Raw genomic sequence first — 23,647 nt, 5'->3', positions numbered from 1 at the left:
TAAAAGAGGATGTTTCCCCCTCATGTGGAGAGTCTAGGACCAGTCTCAGGATAAAGGGGCACCAATTGGAGACCGAGATGAGGAGGAATTTCTTCTCTCAGAGGGCTGTGGGTCTTTGGAACTCCTTGCCACAGAGAGCTGTGGGGGCAGAGTCCTTGAGTATATTGAAGACTGAGATAGATGGATTCCTGATCAGTCAGGGAATCAAGGGAAAGGGCAGGAAAATGGACTTGATGAATGGCAGATCAGCCATGATCCTATTGAATGGCAGGACAGGTTCAAGGGGCCAAATGACCCACTCCTATTCCTATTTCTTATGGCTTTAAGGTCTTCAGAGGTTGATGAGTTTTGCGAAGTTTGGAGGTTCTGGATGTAGGTTTGCTCGCTGAGCTGGAAGGTTCATTTCCAGATGTTTCGTCACCGTACTAGATAACATCTTCAGTGGGCCTCAGATGAAGCAATGCTGAAAATTCCTGTTTTCTATTTACATGTTTGGGTTTCTTTGGGTTGATGTTGTCATTTCCTGCAGTGACAGGAAATGACAACACCAACCCAAAGATATAAATAGAAAGCAGGAATCATGTACAGTGCTTTGCCTGAGGCCCACTGAAGAAGTTAGCTTGTAGGTGATGAAACGTCTGGAAATGAACCTTCCAGCTCAGCGAGCAAACCTACATCCAGTCTTCAGAGGTGTTATTACACCCCTCTGTAGCAGATGTGACTTGACCCCAGGCTTCCTGGCTCAGAGGTAGGAAAAAACCACTGTGTCACAAGAGCCCACACAACTTGCATTTATATACTGCCTTTAATATCACACAGAACATCCCAGGCGACTTTAAAGGAGCAATATCAATCAAACAAAGAGTTGTTAGGACAGGTGAGTAAAAGTTTAGTAGGATTGAAGGGAATTGTGTCAGTTTGGAGAGAGAATTCCTGAGCTTGATATCCAGGGAGCTGAAGGCATGGCCACCAATGGCAGAGTGAAGGGAATTGGGACTGGAGCTGTTTGCCCACACTGGTCATGTACAGTTCACTGTCTGTAATACCCAGGCCATGGGATCTGGATCACTCTCTGCTGCCATTTCTACTTTTACAGGGAGATGGGCGATCCCATTGGGAAATTTGGTTCTGAACAGTGACTCGGTTAAAACTCTGTCCCTAGACCCACTGCTATTGTAAAAACATGTAAAATGATGCAATGTGTGGGTGTGTTTGAAACCCTGCACTTGAAACTTAGACAGGGAGATAAGACTCAGGACCAGTTACCTTGTTGCTAGGTGTTAATCAGCAATGCCTCTGCTAAATTACTATGAATTTCGTTTAATGCATAACTCTCAAGGTCACTTGCAAAGATTGGATGCTTTATGCAATCAGAAACTGCGAACGGATGTGACTTTTTCTTTCTAGAAGTATTTAATGCTTTCCTGTTTAGAGCTGATAAACAGTTAAAACTTGTAGATTACTGCAAATTTGATCTTGAAAGCTCCATTGATTATGGCAAGTACAATGCTGATTTTACACAGATGTGATGGAGCTGCAGAATTGGTGTAATGTTAATTAGATTATCTTAGAATGCCAACAGAGTGGAGGCAGGCCACACCTGTATTCCCATGGCCAATCCACCTAGCCTGCCTATTCCTGGACACTGAGCAATATAGCATGACCAATCCACCCTAACCTGTAGGTCTTTGGCGTGTGGGAGGAACCCAGAGGATGTGCAAACACCACACAGACAGTCGTCTGAGGCTGGAATTGAACCCAAGACCCTGGTGCTCTGAGGCAGCAGTACTAACCACTGTGCCACACTGGAATCCTGAAATAGCACCAGCGTGTGCTGAAGATGCATAACCTGTCAGTCAGCATCTGAAAGAGAAACAACGAGTTAATGTTACTTTAAAACTGAAGGGTCTGAATTAAATGTTCTGTGCAGGTAGTAGTTTAAGATGGCTGTTCTCATGTCTTTTGGATAAGACTCCTTCACTAAGGCTGTGAATGGCCTCTCAAGCTGCCACAACAATATTTTGCAGAACAACAGGAGATTTCTCCTCAGTGTCCTCACCAACATGTATCTCTCAAACCAAGAAGACCAAAACCAAAAATGCAGATGCCGGAAATCAGAAACAGAAATTGCTGGAAAAACTCAGCAGGTTTGGTAGCATCCGTGGAGAGAAAGCAGAGTTAATGTTTTGGGTCCAGTGATCCTTCTTCAGAACAGGTTACACAGGGATTTTATTTTAATGTAGCAGACTCTGATGCTGGTGTTAACAGTACAATGGAGGCACTGAGCAGTCTAGCAGTCTGTATGCTTCTTCCCCAAACAGGGTCACCTCCTTGAGGAAATAACTCAAACCACAAGCCCAGGTAAACTCCTTTTTGGGGAGAGACAATGTCAAGGACATGCTATGGAAACTAGAGTTGTCCCCTTTATTACAGCCACCGCTGAAAAAGGTGCTGTGGTGACACGTGTGGAGCTACAAGTCAGAAAAGGTCAAAGAGAATGCTAAATGTGAATGACAGTTTCTCTTTCTTTCTTCCCTTCAGAGGCCAGTAAACTTGTGATGTCCTATATTGCTGCAGTGTGTGGCAAAGGAGCAGAGGTTAATCAAGTCAAGGAACAGCTTTTGCAGTCAAATCCTGTCCTGGAAGGTATGGTGTATCCAGTTTTACCTAACCTTCAGCGAGGGTTTTCTTTCCGCATTCATCCCTGAAGGTACCGAGTCTGAGTCAGAAGTCACATGACACCAGGTTATAGACCAACGGGTTTATTTGAAACCACAAGCTTCGGAGCGCTGCCCCTTGGTCAGGTGAAGTGACCTCTGACTTTGTCCACCCCAGTCCAACACTGGCATCTCCACATCATGAGTCTCACTGAAACCTGTATCCATAGACTCTGGTCTCCCTCCAGTGCCACCACCTCATTCCATTCTTTATATGTAAGCTTTGTTATTGAGTTAGCAAGTTTTGAGAGGATTTGTAGCTCAGGTTGAGGTTCTAGATGTAGGTTTGCTTGCTGTTCATTTTCGGACGTTTCGTCACCGTACTAGGTAACATCTTCAGTGAGCCTCCAGACGAAGCACTGCTGGTGTTTCCTGCTTTCTGTTTATATGTTTGGGTTTCCTTGGAATACACCAGCAGAAAGCAGAAAACACCAGCAGTGCTTCGTCTGGAGGCTCACTGAAGATGTTACCTAGTACGGTGACGAAACGTCTGAAAATGAACCTTCCAGCTCAGCAAGCCAACCTACATTTGTTATTGAGTGTTTGTTGACTGTCATATGATCGTGAGTGCACTTCTGCCTTTGTCTGATGTCCACACACACTGCTGAATTCTAGTTCTAAGTTGTAAAGAAATTGAGAAGTTTCAAAACCTTCAATCATGTTCAGCCAAAAAAGCCACAGATGCCCCTTTAAGTTGGCAGCCAGAAGGTGCCAGAGACTCAACCTCCACATGGTGTCTGTTTTAGTATTTAATGCATGGAGCCACTCCTGACTGTTTTACAACTGTTTCCTTTGACAGCATTCGGCAATGCCAAGACTGTACGGAATGACAACTCCTCCAGATTTGTACGTATTATCACCCGGTTATCAGCTGACAATTGTAGTTGGAGGTGGGTTTTTGGGTGTCGTGAACTGGTTGAGATGTTTTTTTTAAACTCTTCGCACAGAGAACCACACATTTTGTTGCCCATATCATGGAGCAAATATGTGATTTACAGCCATCTAGCCCTTAGCCCAATGGCAGCACAGAGCAACAGGATGGAAATTCCTGACTGCCTTCACTGCCTGAGGCCCACCGTGGTGGGGAATGAATGGAGAGGACAGCTGTTCTCCACAGCAAGAGAAGAGGGTGCGATCACACCTGGAGCACTGTGAGCAGTTTTGATCCCCTTATTTAAGGAAAGATATCATTTCATTGGGGGTAGTTCAGAGAGGGCTCATCAGGATGATCCCTGGGATGGAGGGATTGTCTTAAGAGCAAAGGCTAAACAGGATGGGACTCTACTCGCTGGAGTTGTGAAGAATGAGAGGTGATCTCATTGAAACAGAGAGGATTCTTAAAGGGGCTCTCCCAGGAGTAAGTGTACAAACTTAGATTAGATTCCCTACAGTGTGAAAACAGGCCCTTCAGCCCAACCAGTCCACACCAATCCTTCGAAGAGTTACCCACCCAGACCCATTTCCCTCTGACTAATACACCTAACACTATGGGTAATTTAGCATGGCCAATTCACCTGGCCTGCACATCTTTGGACTGTGGGAGGAAACCAGAGCAAACCCACACAGACACGGGGAGAATGTACAAACTCCACACAGACAGTCGCCCGAGGCTGGAATCGAACCTGGGACTGTGAGGCAGCAGTGCTAACCATTGAGCCACCGTGCCGCCCAGCTTAGAGATGAGGAACAGCTGTACAATTACAGCAAGACATCCCCATTCCTGTACTTCCTCTCACTATGAAGGCCAACATATCATTTACCCTCTTCATTGCCTGCTGCTTCTGCAATACTTGCTTTCAGCGACTGGGGTATGAGGGCCACCCAGGTCTCACTGCACCTCCCCCCTTTCACAATCTATTGCCATTCAGATAATGATCTACCTTCCTGCTCTGCTCCCAAAGTGGATAATCTCACATTTACCCACATTATACTTCATCTGTTATGCAATTCCCCACTTACTCAACTTGTCTAAGTCACACTGAAGCATCTCTGCACCCTCCTCACAGCTCACCCTGCCACCCAGTATTGGAGCAGGAAGAGTGAGAGAGGATTTCTTTTTCCTTATGATGGGGTGGGGCTGCTTTGGGATTTTTATGGATAGCAATAAAGCTAACATTTTCAGCATTTGTGTTTCTGATAAACTGAGTTTCCACATTTCTCCGTTTAGGGAAAATACATGGATATTGAGTTTGATTTCAAGGGTGATCCATTGGGCGGTGTCGTCAGTAACTGTAAGTACCGTTCTTGGTAATACTGAAGGAAACCACAGGCAGAGTGAGCCCCCTCCTCAGTTCTCACAGACGTAACCTGCTGCTATCAGTTAGATGGGCAGGTAATCATCAGAATTGTGATCCTTTGGACTGGAAGCCATAGGGTGCAGATCTGTCTGCTCTGGGGTTCCTCTGCTCCCAAGTGAGGTGTCTTTCCATTCATGTAGGCTCATGCAAAGTCCAGAGCAGAGATTGGATTTGCATTTTCTTATTCCACAACATAAATACTTTGAGACCTCATCTTCACCACTGCCTTGTCAAAGAGACCTATACATAAAGTCAGAGTTTTCAATCACATCCCCAAACCAGGACATCCAGAGTGTTGAGAAACAATAGAGCAGATTGGAGAGGTGGTGGTTTAGCCCAGATATCAGTGATACCTAGGAGGTTAAGGAAGTACATGTCTTAAGATGTGGAACGTTTTCAGCTGAGCCCCAGTTTCTCATCATCTCCCCTTTTCCTACCAATCCTCCGCATACTCAACTTGATGAACCTTGGGACCCATCCCTCTCAAGACCTCCCAAATTGCTGCTGTTCACTGCCATCTCCTTTAAAAGCCTATAAACCACACATTCTTCAAGTTCATGCAAGACTGCAGGGATCTCTCCCACCACTCTCAGCTTGGAAACGCTTCAGTTTGGCTTGTGTGCTGCGAACAAACCACTGTTCACACACACACACGACTCCCATCCTTCATTTACATCTTACCCGTCAGTAATTTCACCCCTTGGCATGGAGTCAGCTTCTGGATCTACACTGCCCAGCTTTAGCTCTCCATGCTGCTGAGTTGTCTGACTGCCTGCTGAAATCCCAAACCCTACTTTTAGCTCAAGAGATCAAATCTTTAAATATTGCAGCTGTTTTATTTTGATCGCTCTTTCTATAAATAGTAAATTATCATTTATTGTCCCATGCGTTATGGTGTACTCTGGTGACTGACAGTTCACAGAGCACTGTGAAAGCTACAGTTACTAAGATGCATCTCCCTTTCTTGCTCCATCACACAAAATTAATGCATAGTATCTCTTCATCCAAGACCGAGGTGAACACCTGCAGTCAGAGGACAGGTCTGCATGTGGAAAACATTAAGTAGTGACATTAATTGTGAGGTTTTTAATGGAATTGTGTCTTTCTTTTGTGTTTTCTACATTGTTAATGTTGGGCATTCTGGCATTCTCCTGCTCAAACCTCAATGAAAGGGCCACAAACTGTGCCAGCAGTCAGATTTGCATTGGGATGTATTGTTGTTTTGTTTGGAGACAAATGCCTCCCTGTTCCATACAAAGTCAATCCTGAGGTGGGGATTGTGGTTGTTGGACTGGGCCAAGCACAGGGACTCCTTACAATGGAAGCTCCCACTTCCTCTGTTTCAAAGGGACCCAGTGTAGGGTTGGAGGCTGATCATTCGAGTGGAATGAGTTGTAATGTACTGGCCTCCTGATGGGCTGATGTGGACCTCACTGGGAGGGTCCAGGATGAGATTGCGGCCTGTATCCCCAAAGATCAGAGTCAGTCTTCCAACATTTGAGACAGGGAACCTATGTCTCTCAGGGAAAGACTCTGCCTCAGTCAGTAGCAGAGTGCTACTTACTTGGTATATGCTATGGCAGCAGTAAGACAGAGCCAAATTGAAGACTTGAAATGTTAGGAGGAGAGGTTGTAGTACTTGTCCCTCAACGTCCTGTATACTGCTGACATTGTGCATGGTATCTGGCTGTGACAATTACAATCCAAATGCTCATGGAGTTGGTCAGCATGCAATTACTGTGCTGTTGTAATCATTACAAACCTCGATAAACTAACAGACTGTTAAGATGGAGTTCAGATTAACTGAAATATTCTCTTTTTTTTGTCACCAATCTATTGGATATTTCCAATCATTATGGATTATTAATTGTGAATGATCAGTTTCAGTAGAAAGTTACGTGGTCAGCTTCAGGCCTTTTGATACCAAGTTCTAATCATTCATTGAGTCTCTATCTTCAAGGCATAAACCAGGTGCCAAACTGTCCAATATGGTAGGCAGCTGGTACACCAATATTCCACACTGCAAGTGCATGGCCCACTTTATTGACAAAGGTATATAAAGAGATGTCCAGGGTGCAGGCTTTAGATCCTTTGCACATTCAAGGAGAGAAGCCTAAAGCCTATTGAGGTCCCTTTCCCGGCTGCATGCAGGAAGTTGTGGTCTACATATAGACTAATGCTTAGACTATATGAAAGTAAACCTTCCATCTCAATGGTGCATCTGTTCCTACCTTACTGGCACAACCTATCAGTTTGAGAGCCAATGCCCAAAATCTTGACAAATCCAATTGAAATCAGCATACACCCACAGGTCTTCCATCAATACCAGGTCAAAGATGATAAGGAGGTATATTTTGAGGAAATATCTCTTTGATAATAATGAGAATTGCTGTTTCTCTGAGATTAAGTTGAATTCTGTTTTCAAGACATGGATTCCTGGTATTTTTTACTGCTGTTTTGTGTTCATATTCCAGATGCTACCCTATGTGTTGTACAGTTTCAAATGCACAGCTTTTTTTAGGTGATGTTCATGGTCTTTAATAGGCTTGTTTGTGATGCCAAAAAACAAAACCAGGAAAATGCCCCAAGGACCACGGACTGCAATCATTTAAAAAAAAAGCATATTTTCATTTCAATAATATATTTACAGTCCTCACGCACGAGATGAGGAGATCACAGCAACAGAGACCTGAGGGAACCAGCAACAGAAAGCAGAAGCAAGGTCTAGTCCAGTTAGCTGACAGCAAACAGCTAGTAACAGGAAACAAACAGCATGGAGAGTCTATAGAGGAATCAGCTGGCAAAGGTAAACACCAAGCAGTTCAGTTGGCAGATGGTCACTAGTAACCAGGTTACAGCAAACAGTCAGCAGCAAATGGTCAGCAAAAGGCCAGCAGCACTGCTCCTCGGATGCTACCTGAACTGCTGTGCTCTTCCAGCACCACTAATCCAGCAGCGAACAGCCAATAACGAATGATCAGACGTAAACAGTCAGCAAATGGCCAGCAGCGAACAGCCAATAACAAATGATCAGACGCAAACAGTCAGCAAATGGCCAGCAGTAAACAGCCAATAACAAATGATCAGACGCAAACAGTCAACAAATGGCCAGCAGTAAACAGCCAATAACAAATGATCAGACGCAAACAGTCAGCAAATGGCCAGCAGTAAACAGCTGGCAGGAAGGTAACAGCAGCAAGTTGTGGCAAATAGATATCTGATCAGTGATTTGCAGAGAACAGGGACTTGAAATTTGGCAGCAAAATCATGCCAGCCACACAGGAGCAAGGGCGAAAAACCTTCCATATATGGACTGAGAATCGTGAGCCAAACTGTAAAGGAACTCCTGGATGGCTACTGTTCCAGGAATCTAGCCTTGCTCTGCTGTGGCAGTGGGTTATGATCCTACTCTGGAGAAGAGCAGGCCCAGAATCCGAGGCAGCAGCGACCAGTGGGCGTACTGGACAGTAAACCTCTCTGTTTACATAGAACGCTCACATTCCTGCTGCTATTTTTTGGGCGATATGGGATCGGTTGTCAGATTACAAATTTTGGGCAAGCAATTGCTAACCATGAATGCGTTTAAATTACCAAGAAAACAGAAAGCAAATTAATGGTCTTGAAAATAACCTTGTGAATAATTGCCAAGAGGCTTCAATTGAGGGTGATTCTGCCGAACTGACCTCAATTATCATTTTTTTAAATTATTGCCCTACCCCCCCCCCTGCCAAGTGTGTCATCCAAAAAGCTTGAGCCAAGATTCTGCATGTAAGGTTTAACAAGGTGAAGGATAGGAAACAGCAGGTAGATGTTGTGAAACTTGAAAGGGTTCAGAAAAGATTTACAAGGATGTTGCCAGGGTTGGAGGAATTGAGCTACATGAACAGGCTGGGGCTGTTTTCCCTGGAGCGTTGGAGGCTGAGGAGTAACCTTATACAGGTTTACAAAATTATGTGGGGCATCGATAGGGTAAATAGGCAAAGTCTTTTCCCTGGGGTTGGGGAGTCCAGAACTAGAGGGCATAGGTTAAGGTGAGGGGGGAACGTTTTCGTTTACAAAATTATGTGGGGCATCGATAGGGTAAATAGGCAAAGTCTTTTCCCTGGGGTCGGGGAGTCCAGAACGAGAGGGCATAGGTTAAGGGTGAGGGGGGAACGTTTTCACACAGAGGGTGGTACGTGTATGGAATGAGCTGCCAGAGGATGTGGTGGAGGCAGATACAATTGCAACCTTTAAAAGGCATTTGGATGGGTCTATGAATAGGAAGGGTCTAGATTAGAGTGGTGCTGGAAAAGCACAGCAGTTCAGGCAGCATTCGAGGAGCAGGAAAATCGACGTTTCAGGCAAAAGCCCTTCATCAGGAATAGACTGATTTTACTGCTCCTCAGATGCTGCCTGAACTGCTGTGCTTTTCCAGCACCACTCTAACGTAGACTCTGGTTTCCAGCATCTGCAGTTATTGTTTTTTCTTATAGGAAGGGTTTGGAGGAATATGAACCAGGTGCTGGCAGGTGGGACTAGATTGGGTTGGGATATCTGGTCGGCATGGACGGGTTGGACCAAAGGGTCTGTTTCCATGCTGCACATCTCTATGACTCTACGACTCTATAAATGCTGAGTGAGGTCAGAGTCATAGAGTCATAGAGATGTACAGAAGGAACATGCACATAACCATAGGGATAGGTGGGTGCCAGGCATTGTCACTCATGGGTACAGTAGTTCTTTTGTATTTCGTGACCCTTGTGATTGTGCCCCCTCATTTTGGAAGAATACTGTTTACAGTGTCAGAGTTAAAGGAAAGTCTTTTGTCCACCCAATCATCACATGGAATGTCATGGGTTTTTTTTTCAAAGTGGTGGATTTATACATTTTTGTTTTATTTTGAAGGATAGAAAATATTGGGATTTAGACAATTTTTACTCTGATTCTTGTTAAATGAAACAACTTGGGATATGTACTAATAACACAATTGAGTGCAATGGAGAGATAGTTATGTTAACCTTCGTGATTTTTTTTGGGTTTGGAATTCAGCAGGAGTACTGTGTACAATTCTGGGCATACTACTTTAGGAATGATTTCAAGCCCTTGGCGTCCCAAGGATCCAATGCGTATTCATAGCTTATACCAAACCAAGGATAGGGTGGATCCCAAGGTAATACAAAATGAATTAGGCTAGGTTAATTGGTGTGTTGATCAGTATCACATGAAATTCAACCAATGTATGACTAATGGTGCTGAAATACCCCAGGGTGAATCTGAAAGTGACTATTGCACATGAAGGATCTGTGCGGTGATCAGTAAAGGTCATACTCGAGTTTGATCGGCAAGACTTTTCCCAAGTTTAAACTGAGCGGAAACACTCCTGGCATGAAAGCAAAATGTTGTGGGTGTTGAATATCTGAAATAAAATCAGAAACTGCCGGAGAAACTGGCAGTGTCTTCAGAGAGAGGAACAGAGCCAACATTTCAGCTTGATGAACTTTCATCACAACTGGAGAAAGTTGGACATGGAATACTTGTAAAACAATCTTCAGTTATCTCAAAGTCCAAAGGCAATTTACGTTAATGATTATTGGCGAACTTTGAAAGGTAATAAATACAAGTCAGCAGCTGCAATCAGAACTTAAAGCTGTCTAGGGTTATAGTCGATTCAAACCTATTAGGAATGTGCTGACTCGGAAGGTGGATGTATATTTTTTTAAGAGTTACAACCAATTAAGACAAAATTTGTAGAAAGGACCTTCCTATCAATTCCCTCAATTTGAGCTGCTTTCACTACGCTTCCCAAACACAATATCTGGCATGTTGCGCTTCTAGATCATAAACATAGGCTGGGCACCTGGCTTGTATGAATACAGCCTTCTTTTATATGAATCTGTACCATCATTCAGCATTCAGCTGACTTTGTTTTGCTGGTTAGAATCGAAGTTTCTGAAATGTGGATTTGAAGCACTGTGGCAGTGTAGTCACAGTTGTAGGAAATGCAACAGCCAACTTGCACGCAGCAAAAAAAGTGGACTAAGCATTTAGTATAGTCTGTTTTTATTGACATAAGATCTTTGAAATAACTCCTCCATGTCTTCTACTTCATTTACCACTTTGCTTTTAAGAACACCTCAGTGAAGCAAATCTGTTCCTCATGCCCCATTAAAGACTCATAAACGTGCAAAGGCTGACAGCAGATAACACAAAGCTGGCTGGTAATCCGAACAGCGACAGAGTCAGTGCAGGCAGTAATGGGAGCGGAGGATCTCCAGCTCCTTGCAAGAAATGTTGGCTCGCCTGCCATTTGCTTTATCAAAAATAAATCCAGTAAAGCTGCGATCCAGTGCCCACAGCAGCAAGTCTGCAGCTAATCCAACAAGAACTCACAAGATTTTCCTCATCACTTTTATAAACTGCTGTAGGCATGGACATCTCTCTTCAGTGCCAGGGTGTAGAAACCAAGGCTCTGTATATTACGAGTGTAAAAGATCCTGTGGCCATCACTGGAAAAAGAACAGGGCCATTCCCCATGGTGTCCTGGGGCCAGTATTTATCCCTTGGTGAGCTAAATGCCTTCAATAGACAATAGACAATAGGTGCAGGAGTAGGCCATTTGGCCCTTCGAGCCTGCACCACCATTCATTATGATCATGGCTGATCATCCTTAATCAGTATCCTGTTCCTGCCTTATCCCCATAACCCTTGATTCCACTATCCTTAAGAGCTCTATCCAACTCTTTCTTGAAAGTATCCAGAGACTTGGCCTCCACTGCCCTCTGGATGATAGTCCCGTCATTCCGGGAATTGACCCCGTGAACCTACGCTGCACTCCCTCAATAGCCAGAATGTCTTTCCTCAAATTTGGAGACCAGAACTGGACACAATACTCCAGGTGCAGTCTCACCAGGGCCCTGTACAGCTGCAGAAGGACCTCTTTGCTCCTTTACTCAATTCCTCTTGTTATGAAGGCCAGCATGTCATGAGCTTTCTTCACTGTCTGCTGTACCTCCATGCTTGCTTTCATTGCAAAATTGGGGACAAGCTGCCCATGATTTTGTATTTGTTAAAGGTTGGTAAGATGAAAGTCTACCGGGGTCCCTCTGTGTATTTGAATGCAGTTAAAGAGGCAATTTCATTCCAGCAACTGCTCAGACTGGGTGTAGGTCTTGACCTTGGATTAGTGATGTAGAATCTCCAATAGGCAGGTAAGAAATAAGAAAGGGAAGAAGACACTGGTGGGAGTGGTCTATAGATGATGTGTGATGAGGCAGGTTTAATAAATGATGTCCTAAGTAAAAATCTCATAGGAACCATTGAGCATAACTTGGTAGAATTTGGCATTCAGTTTGAGGATGACAAATTTGAGTTGGAAACCGTTGAAACAACTAAACCTAAATCAATGTAATTACAAAGGAATGAAGGCAGAGTTGCTGGAGAGGACTGTGAGAGGAACTTCACAGGAAAGATGGTCAAGGAATAATGGAGATGTTAAAGAAAATAGCTCATGACTCATAAGAAAGATGCATCCCAGTGAGGAAAAAGGATTCTAGGAAAAGGATAAACCAACTGTCGTTAACCAAGAAAGCTAAGGATGGAATCAAATTGAAAGAAGAACCATACAATGTGACATACATTGGTGGTAACCCAGAGGATTGGGAACGTTTTAAAAACCAACAAAATATGACCAAAAAACAGAGGGAGAAAATAAACTTTGAGAGTAAACTAGACAGCAAGATTACATAAAAAGGAAGAGAGGGGGAGAAATGAAAGAAGCTAGGGAAATAATAATGGGGAACTAGGAAATGGCAGAGGAATTGAAGGAGTACTTTGCATCTGTCTTCACAGTGGAATACACTAACAGCATTCCAAAACTGCAAAATAATCAAGGGGCAAAAATGGGGAGAGAAACATAAACAATAACTAGAGGAAAAGGTACTCGGGAAACTAATGGGGCTAAAGGCTGATAAGCATCCTGGGGCTGATAGGTTGCATTCCAGGGGTGACTTTATAGAGGTTTATAAAATCATGAGGGGCATGGATAGGGTAAATAGACAAGGTCTTTTCCCTGGAGTGGGAAAGCCCAGAATTAGAGGGCATAGGTTTAGGGTGAGAGGGGAATAATTTAAAAGGGACCTAAGGGGCAACTTTTTCATGAAGAGGGTGGTACGCGTATGGAACGAATTGCCAGAGGAAGTGGTGGGGGCTGGTACAATTACAGCATTTAAAAGGCATCTGGATGGGTACACGAATGGGAAGGGTTTAGAGGGACATTGGCCAAATGCTGGCAAATGAGACGAGATGAATTTAGGATATCTGGTCAGCATGGATCGAAGGTACTTGGATAGTAGATGCACTGAGATTGATATTCTAAGAATTCTTTGATTCTGGAAAGGTGCCAGAGGATTGGAAAACTGCCAGTGCAACACGTTTATTCAAGAAAGTCGAGGTGACAAAAAAAAGGTAACTTACAGTCCAGTTACTTTATCATCTGTCATTTGCAAAATCTTACATTCTGTTGGAATAACAAAGCATTTAGAGATACACAACATGATCAAGCAGAGTCAGCATGGTTTCACAGACGGAACAACATACCTGATGTTTGTATTAGAGTTTTTTCATGAGGTAACAATCAGGATAGATAAAGGGGAGCCAATAAAATTAACATATTTGGATTTTCAGAAGGCATTTGATAAGGTTCCACATGTCAGGCTACTTAGTAAGAGAAGAGCTCAAGGTGTTGGGGGACAATATATTAGCATGGATAGAGAATTGGATAACTAATAGAAGACAAAGAGTTGGGATAATGGGGACCTTTACAAGATGACAACTGGTGTGGTGCCAGAGAGATTACTGCTGGAGCTACAATTATTTGCAATATATAATAATACCTTGGATGTGGGAAATGAATGTATAATCACCAAGTTTGCAAATGACACAAAAATAGATGGAAAGGTGTATAGTGAGAATGGCAAAAGAGTCTGCCAGAGGGATGTAGACAGGTTAAGTAAGTGGGCAACAAAATGGCACATGGAATATAATGTGGGGAAATCTGAGGTTATGCACTTTAACAAGAAGAATAGAAGAGGTGAATATTGTTTAAAGGGAGGAAGACTGCACAAAGGGATTTGGAAATCGTCGTGCATAAATCATAAAAAAAACTAACACACAAGTTCAGCAGGTGACGGGGAAAACAAACAGAATGTTGGCATTTATTTCAAAGAAGTGCTGGGTTTACTACTTTTCATCATTTAGATAAATGATTTGGATGTGAACATAAGAAGTATAGTTAGTAAGTTTGCAGATGACACCAAAATTGCAGGTGTAGTGGACAGCAAAGAAGGTTACCTCAGATTGCAACGGGATCTTGGCACACGGAGTTTATACATGTATGGAATGAGCTGCCAGAGGAAGTGGTGGAGGCTGGTACAATTACAACATTTAAAAGGCTTTTGGATGGGTATATGAATAGGAAGGGTTTGGAGGGATATGGGCCTGGTGCTGGCAGGTGGGACTAGATTGGGTTGGGATATCTGGTCGGCATGGACGGGTTGGACCGAAGGGTCTGTTTCCATGCTGTACATCTCTATGACTCCATGACTATGACTAATTTAGATAAATGCAAGGTGCTGCATTTTGGAAAGGCAAATTAGGGCAGCACTTATACATTTCATCATAAGGTCCTGGGGAGTGTTGCTGAACAAAGAGACCTTGGAGTGCAGGTTCATAGCTCCTTGAAAGTGGAGTCACAGGTAGATAGGATAGTGAAGACGACGTTTGGTATGCTTTCCTTTATTAGACAAAGCATTGAGTACAGGAGTTGTGAGGTCATGTTGCGGCTGTACAGGACATTGGTTAGGCCACTGTTGGAATATTATGTGCAATTCTGGTCTCCCTGCTATAGGAAGGATGTTGTGAAATTTGAAAGGGTTCAGAAAAGATTTACAAGGATGTTGCCAGAGTTGGAGGATTTGAGCTACAGGGAGAGGCTGAATAGGCTGGGGATATTTTCCCTGGAGCGTCGGAGGCTGAGGGGTGACCTTATAGAGGTTTATAATATCATGAGGGACATGGATAGGGTAAATAGGCAAAGTCTTTTCCCTGGGGTGGGGAAGTCCAGAATGAAAGGGCATGGGTTTAGGGTGAGAGGGGAAAAATTTAAAAGGGACCTAAGGGGCAATTTTTCACGCAGAGGGTAGTCTGTGTATGAAATGAACTGCCAGAGAATGTGATGAAGGCTGGTACAATAACAGCATTTAAAATGCATCTGGATGGGCGCGTGAATAGGCAGGGTCTAGAGCGATATGGGCCAAGTGCTGGCAAATGGGACGAGTTTAATTTAGGATATCTGGTCGGCATGGACAAGATGGACCGAAGGGTCTGTTTCTGTGCTATATATCTCTATGACTCTAAATGGAGTAATGAAGTCAGGAGGTTTTTGCTAAAACTATATGAGGCACCAGTCAGACCACAGTTGAAATACTGTGAACAGTTCTGGGCTCCTTATCTAAGGAAAGGTGTATTGACATTGGCGACAGTCCAGAGAAGGTTCACTCGGCTGATCCCAGGTATGGAGAGACTGTTTGATGAGGAGAGGTTGAATAGATTGGGCCTGTACTCATTAGAATTTCAAAGAATGAGAGGTGACTTGATTGAAATATACAAGATTCTTAGGGAACTTGAAGGGGAGATACAGAGAGATTGTTTTCCCTTGTGGGAGTGTCTAAAACCAGACGGAATCATCTCAAAGTAAGGGGTTGCCCATTTAAGACAGAGACGAAGAGGAATTTCTTTCTGCTTATCAATTGTTTTCTATCTTTGGTTTGCTCAATGAACTATTTATCACAATACTGCAATAGCAAGACAATTTGTCTGGATGAAGGTAAGATTAGGAAATTAAATAAGTGAATAGGAAAATGCTGTAGTGCTGAAGGCCATGAGAAGCTGCTTCCAGTGTTAAGAAGATTGAGCAATGAAGAACAACTGGAGGAACATGAGCCTTTTAGACTTGAAAGGAAGCAACTGAGATAGGACATATGGAAGGACACAAGGCTGTACGCGATGGAGAAAAGGTTAATGCGGAGCAGCTTGGCTTTCTGGTCAGATGAACTAAAACGGGGCTAATGCATCCCTCATCCTAATCTGTCTGGTGACCTTTATAATTTAGTGTTGCAACACAACGCTGTTTATTCTCATTTTTTTCTAATGAGTTTGAACGTTTTATCCTGGTGGAAACCTGACAGAAAAGGGGAGAGAAACAAACCTGGATTTAGTATGGATCTACTTTGAGTTCTGATGGATTGGATGTTGTTTCAGATCTTCTAGAGAAATCTCGTGTTGTCAAACGTCTGAAAGGAGAGAGGAACTTCCATATCTTCTACCAGCTGTTGGCTGGAGGATCCCCTGACCTTCTCAGTGAGTATTGTTTGTCTTTCCATTTTCTATACCTCCATCCCATTCTGACCGTTTTGTAATTCCACTCGATCTAGTTCCGGGACAGAGCGTATTGTGTATCCTTGTCCAAATAACGGATAGTGTCCCTGCTGTGAGCAGTCAATTTTTCCCCCCAAAATATATATTATTCAGAAAGTTTCCCAAGGTATATTACCACCATTTCCAGTTGAAAAGTTACAGAATTTATGACAAAACTCAACTTGTCCCCATACTTCATGTTCCACTCTTGGGTGTCTTAATATTTATAACACGCATTCCATGCCAGGCATACAATCAGAGGGCAAAGCATTTCAAGTTGAACATTTTATAAACAGAAATAGGGTCAGAGCGTTTCTACACATTACTCTGAGGTATCTCACATACTTTCAAAACTGTTGATGTTCACAATGTCCAATCCTATTAGGTTAAAAATCACACAACACCAGGTTATAAAACATAGAACATAGAACATAGAACATAGAAAAGTACAGCACAGAACAGGTCCTTTGGCCCACAATGTTGTGCCGAGATTTAATCCCAATGTAAAATATAATAACTTAACCTACACCCCCCTCAGCTCACTGCTATCCATGTGCATGTCCAGCAGTCGCTTAAATGTCCCCAATGACTCTGCTTCCACCACCACCACTGGCAACGCATTCCATGCATTCACAACTCTCTACATAAAGAACCTACCTCTGACGTCTCCTTTATACCTTCCTCCTAATATCTTCAAACTATGACTTCTCGTACCAGTCAATCCTGCCCTGGGGAAAAGTCTCTGGTTATTGACTCTATCTATTCCTCTCATTATTTTGTATACCTTGATCAGGTCTCTTCTCTCTGGACTTTTCTCAAGTCCAAGCTTATTCAACCTTTTTTCATAAGGCAAGCCCTCCAGTCCAGGCAGCATCCTGGTAAACCTTCTTTGCACCCTCTCCAAAGCCTCTGTACCTTTCCGACAGTAGGGTGACCAGAACTGGACACAACATTCCAAGTGTGGTCTCACCAGGGACTTGTAAAGCTGCAGCAAAACCTCGCGGCTCTTAAACTCGATCCCCCTGTTAATGAAAGCCAAAACACCATGTCCTTTCTTAACAACCCTATCCACTTGGGTGGCAACTTTGAGGGATCTATGTACTTGCACACCTAGATCCCTCTGTTCCTCCTGATGAAGGAGCATCGCTCTGAAAGCTAGTGCTTCCAATTAAACCTGTTGGACTATAACCTGGTGTCGTGTGATTTTTAACTTTGTCCACCCCAGTCCAACACCGGCATCTCCATACCAATCTTATCAGACATTCAGGAAGTCCCTTAGTGACCAGAGGGTGTGGTTCTACCCACACTTCCTAGGACCTCACTTCAGTTGCTGCTCATTATGGTAAGCCTTAGCTTATGCAAGCTGTTGGATTTTCACATATTTGGTCAGGGGATTGGGGTGGTAAACTCATCCTGTCCTCCTCCAACGTGCAAGTGATGACACTCAATGGGGAAATCATCGACATGACTAGCCTGAACTTTGGCACAATGCTGTGGGGCATTGCAGCACGCTGCTGTGTTTCCACATTATTAAATACAAGTGCTCAGTAGAAATTGTCACAGCAATCATCCTCTACGTTTCTACTCCACAGAGCATCTGAAGGTGCTACCGGACTGCAATCATTACACCTACCTGAACACAGACACAACAACATTAAATGGAGTCAACGATGCCACCAATTTCACCGCAGTTAAAGTAAGTGACTTGTGTTTTGAAAGGGAGTGATAAGGTTACACAGCATGGCTCCTGCAGAGTATTGAAGGTACACAGGCTCAGGCAAAATTTATTCCCCATAACATCCTGCCAACCTCCAATGTAAATATGGAAATGAAGTGTGTAAATGCTACCCCCCCCCTCTTCCCCCCGCCCCATTATCCTGCAAGATGGGGAACTAGGGAAAGCAAAGATAGTATTTTGTCTCTTGAAATGGATTTACCGGGGTTTGTATGCAGAGTGTCCAGACTGAATGTGGTGTGTTTGGCATGTACGAGGACTGTTTCAGATGCATCTAAAGTATCTGAGGTGTCTGCGGGTGTCTAGCCTTTTCAGTTAACACTGGATGCTGTTTCATTCCACACTCTTGTGCCGGTAGAATTTGTTCAGGGTGACGATGGAATCTGGTGGAATATCACCAGACCGGCACCACATTTCTCACCAAGACAGAGGCTAATTGCCTATGCCCAGTTAAGCACTGTACCCAAGACAATCTGCATTAAATGCCATTAAATATACTGCCTTTCCCGGTTATGAAATTCTACCTTGACTCCTATTGCTCTTAGATTTTCTAAAAAATAAAAGACAAATAGAGTGTTATATTTTATTGCAAGGGGAATTGAATGTAAAAAGTAGGGAGGTTGTGCTTCGGTTATAGAGGACTCTGGTGAGGCTGCATCTCAAGTAGTATTTACACTGGCCACTTTATTGAAAGAAATATGTTAGTGCATTGGAGACAGTGCAGAGAAGCCTTACCAGACTGATTCCTGGAATGGGCAGGGTAATGGGTTTAAGAGGAAGGGTTGGACAGACTAGAATTGTATCAGCTGGTGACTTAATCAAAACAAACAGAATGCTGATGGGAGGGATGTTGGAAAGGGTGTTTCCTGTTATGGGAGAATCGAACACAAGGGGCTGGGGATTGGGGGAGCAGGGGGTAGGGGTGTCATTGTTTTAAAAAAAAGGGCCTGCCCATTTAGGAGCGAGACTTTTTCTCACAAAGGGCGGTGAGTCTTTGGAACACTCTTTCTGAAAAGATCCTTGAATATTTTAAAGATACAGATGGATAGATTATTGGTAAGAACGGGACAGGGGAGGGAAGGGGAAGGTTACCAGGGAATAGGCAGGAATGTGGGGGTGAAGTGTAATCAGATCTTATTGAATGGTATAGCACGCTGAAGAGGGCCAAATGGTCTACTGCTGCTCCTGGTCGTGTGTATTTTGTACCTAATATATGCAGAGCAGGGTGGCATCATAACAGCATGGAGCTCTGAGGGCATGAACTTGCATCTTGCCTTTCTATAGGAACATAAATTAGTGCTTTAAAGAGACCAAAGACAAACCAGTTGCATGAACTGCTTGAGCCAGCGCAAACATAGGCATACTGAGAAACCTGAACGTATTCAATACACTTAACCTCACAAATGTCATACAATCAAAATGTACTCTTTAAGATAAATTAACTTAATAATCGAGTGTCAGGGCACGGTTCAGTGGTTCGCACCCTCATTTCTGGTCAGAAGGTTGTTGGTTCAAGTGACATTGTAGAAACCTGAGCAGACAATCTCAGCTGACACTGCCAGCTGACAAAATCGGAGCACTGCTCTGTTCGAGGTGCTGTCTTCCAATTGACGCCCTGAGTGCCCCTTCAGGTGGGGATAGAGGATCCCACGGCCTCTATTGGAAGCAGAGAAATTCCAGTGATCTGGAAGATAGGTATCCCTCAACTGACATCTTGAAAGCAGAACATTTTATTGTTGTTTGCTGTTTCTGATACCTTGTTGTGCGCAAGTTGATTGCTGCTTTTGCCATACGTAACTACAACCTGCACTTAAAAATTACTTAATTGGCCGCAAAATGCTTTGGAACATCCTGACGATGTAAAAGGTGCAATTTAATTGCGAGCTCTTTCTGCTTTTATGTGAATATCCTTCTCAATTGTAAAATGGGACCTTCAAGTAGATGGGCAAACGCAAGCTAAAGTATACACAAGGTTGTACACTTAAAATGCGATGATTTCATTACACTGGACACATATGTGCATGTAACTTTTCAACAATAAAATAAATCAATAAACATTTGTGGTCTGATGCATTGTGTAATCCCGAACATAAAGTTCATAATTATCTCCTGAATTAGAGTTGCTGCATTGAACCATGGGAAGATTTTCACCTATCTCTGGCACAGAGTAGATAGGAAGAAGTTGTTCCCACTTGTGAAGAGAACAAGACAAGATGACATAGATTTAAAGTGATGTGCAAACTCACCCAGTGAGGAGTTAGTAATGTACTGCCTGGAAATGTGATGGAAGCTGGTTCCATTGAGGCACTCAAGAGGGGCATTGGATGGTTATTTGGATAGAAATGGGGTGCAAGGACATGGGGTAAAAGCAGGAGAGTAGCACTGGGGAAGATGCTTGTTTGAAGGGGCAGGGTGGACCACATAGGCCAAATGGTCCCCTTCTGTGTTGTAAATTTCTGTGATTCCATTGGCAGTTGGCACAATTTTTAAAAGATCTTTCTGCATTCTTAGCAACCAGCGAGGTCAAATTGATATTATTACTATGGTTGATTCTGGTTACACCGAGTGACATTTGGAGAACTCGTGGAGCTCTGACCAAGTTGTTTTCCAGAGCTAAAATGAAGCGACCATCCACAATTACTGCATTGGATGTCTGACTGCTTGTATTGCAGACTGCCATGGAGGTCATCGGATTCAGTAACGCTGAGGTGGACTCCATTATGGAGACTGTTGCAGTCGTACTTAAACTTGGCAACATCACGCTGAAGTCAGAATTTCAGACGACTGGCATGGAACGATGCTACATTGACGATACTAAAGGTAAGGAGAAAGTGAGGACCGCAGATGCTGGAGATCATTGTCGAAAAGTGTGGCGCTGGAAAAGCACAGCAGGTCAGGCAGCATCTGGGGAGCAGGAGAATCAATGTTTCAAGCATAAGCCGTTCATCAGGGCTATCGACTTTCCTGCTCCTCGGATGCTGCCTGACCTGCTGTGCTTTTCCAGCACCACACTCTTCGCTACGAAAGGTAAGGATCCCAAGGCTAAAATGGGCTCAATTATGAGGATAGGTCTCATAGGTTTTGCCTGTATTCCCTTGACTGAAGTGTTTAAAATCGTTAAAAGATTCAGTAGGGTCGACCAAAGGAAACTATCTTCTCTGGTGTGGTACGAGACCAGAACAAGTAACAGAAATCTCAAATTAATGCCAGGCCATTCAGGGAGCAGGGTCTCGATTAGAGTGGTGCTGGAAAAGCACAGCAGTTCAGGCAGCATCCGAGGAGCAGGAAAATCGACGTTTCGGGCAAAAGCCCTTCATTCAGGGAGCACCATGACACATAATAAAAACTGAAAGAACTGCAGATGCTATAACTCAGAAACAAAAAAAAACAGAAGTTGCTGGAAAAGCTCAGCAGGTCTGGCAGCATCTGCGGAGAGAAAGGGTCTGAGGAAGGGTCTCCTGACCTGAAACGTTAACTCTGATTTCTCTCCACAGATGCTGTCAGACCTGCTGAGCTTTTCCAGCAACTTCTGGTTTTGTTACCTCTTCACATAAAATGGGCAGGTGTAATGTGGCAAGATCTGAGATTCCCCTGTTTGGAAGGAGAAATGGAGGTGTCGAGTATTTCCCTAAACAGGGAGAGACTGGGAAGTGTCAGTGTTCAAAAAGACTGGAGTATCCACATTCAGAAGTCAAAATCTAGCACGCAGGTTCAGCAAGCAGTTTGGAAATGCAGCCAGTACATTGGCTTTCATCAAGTTGAGTCAGTAGTTAGGAAGGCAAATACAATGATGGCATTTATTTTGAGAGGACTTTAATATAAAAGCAGGGATGTACTTCTGAGGCTCTATAAAGCTCTGGTAAGACAGCAGTTGGAGTATTGTGCGCAGTTTTGGGCCCCATATCTCAAAGGATGTCATGGCCATGGAGTGTGTTCAGAGGAGGTTCACAAGAATGGTCCAGGAATGGAAAAAGCTTAACATATGAGGAACATTTGAGGACTCTAGGTTTATACTAAATGGAATTTAGAAGGATGAGGGGGGGATCTAATTGAAACATACAAAATACTGAATGGCCTTGACATGTTGGAAGAGGTTTCCATTGGTAGGAGAGACGAGGGTCCGAAGGCACAGATTTGGAGTAAAGGGAAGACCTTTTAGAACAGAGATAAGGAGAAACTTCTTCAGCCAGACAGTTGTGAGTCGATGGAATTCATTGCCACAGAAGGCTGCAGAGGCCAGGTCACTGAGTATATTTAAGATGGAGATAGATAGGTTCTTGAGTATCAAGGGGAACAAGGGTTATAGGGAGAAAGCAGGACAATAGGATTGAGAAACTTATTAGCCATGATTGAATGGTGGAGCAGACTCGATGGGCTGAATGGCCTAATTTCTGCTCCTATATCTTATGGTTTTATAGTACCAGAGTAAAAATGTCTTACTTTAGTTGTACAGAGCTTTGGTGAGACTGCATCTGGAATATTGCATGCAGTTCTAAGGGAGGGTTTACGCTGCACAGAGGGGAGCACAGTGGAGGGACACCAGACTGACCCCTGGGATGGTAGGAGGGATCGAGGCGCATGCATCTGTAACTCTCTGGAGTTTAGATGAATGGGAAGAGGTCTCAATGAAATTTACAAAATTGTCAGGGCTCGACGGGGTGGAGGGGGGAGAGGAGATGCAGGAAGGAGGCTGGGCATAGAGGAGTGTAGAACTAGGGGACACCGTCTCACAGTAAGGATTGAGTTGAGGAGGAATATGTTCTCTGAGAGGATGGTGAATTCTTGGAATTCTGTACCCAGAGGCTTTGTGCAACTTCAATCATTGAGCAGCCTCAATGCAGATCAATAGCTTTCTAGACACTAATTACATCAAGGGATAGTCAGGAAGATGGTGTTGAGGGACATGATTAACAATGATCTGGAATGGCAGAGCAGGCCTGAGGGAGTGAATGACCTCACCTGCTCCTCTGTTCAAATAAAAGGGAGTGGAAACTTGGAACTCTCTCTCTCCAACAGTTGTTAAAGCTGGAACTCAATTGAAAATATGAAAACTAAGACCCAGATCAGACATGGCTTCCTCCTGTTCATAGAGTCATGGGGTCATAGAGATGTACAGCATGGAAACAGACCCTTCAGTCCAACCCGTCCACGCTGACCCAGATATCCCAACCCAATCTAGTCCCACCTGCCAGTACCCGGCCCATATCCCTCCAAACCCTTCCTATTCATAAACCCATCCAAATGCCTCTTAAATGTTGCAATTGTACCAGCCTCTACCACATCCTCTGGCAGCTCATTCCACACACGTACCACCCTCTGCGTGAAAAAGTTGCCCCTTAGGTCTCTTTTATATCTTTCCCCTCTCACCCTAAATCTATGCCCCTCTAGTTCTGGACTCCCCAACCCCAGGGAAAAGACTTTGTCTATTTATCCTATCCATGCCC

At 43.7% G+C, this 23,647-nt stretch overlaps 1 protein-coding gene across 2 annotated transcripts in view; it reads left to right on the top strand.

Annotated features, from left to right (window-relative positions):
- The window catches only part of LOC122543207 (unconventional myosin-Ib-like), a 63,611-nt gene that overhangs the window by 13,834 nt on the left and 26,130 nt on the right, over positions 1 to 23,647 (top strand). For both annotated transcript variants that reach the window (XM_043681670.1, XM_043681669.1), the window contains exons 5-10: positions 2,542 to 2,646; positions 3,517 to 3,563; positions 4,885 to 4,948; positions 16,313 to 16,411; positions 18,061 to 18,164; positions 20,876 to 21,023. In XM_043681670.1, the coding sequence (XP_043537605.1) occupies positions 2,542 to 2,646; positions 3,517 to 3,563; positions 4,885 to 4,948; positions 16,313 to 16,411; positions 18,061 to 18,164; positions 20,876 to 21,023 (567 nt within the window). The remainder of the gene's footprint in view (positions 1 to 2,541; positions 2,647 to 3,516; positions 3,564 to 4,884; positions 4,949 to 16,312; positions 16,412 to 18,060; positions 18,165 to 20,875; positions 21,024 to 23,647) is intronic.

This window comes from Chiloscyllium plagiosum, chromosome 42 (genome assembly GCF_004010195.1).
Source record: "Chiloscyllium plagiosum isolate BGI_BamShark_2017 chromosome 42, ASM401019v2, whole genome shotgun sequence".
Classification (NCBI taxonomy): Eukaryota; Metazoa; Chordata; class Chondrichthyes; order Orectolobiformes; family Hemiscylliidae; genus Chiloscyllium; species Chiloscyllium plagiosum.
This window is presented reverse-complemented; position numbering and strand designations above follow the sequence as displayed.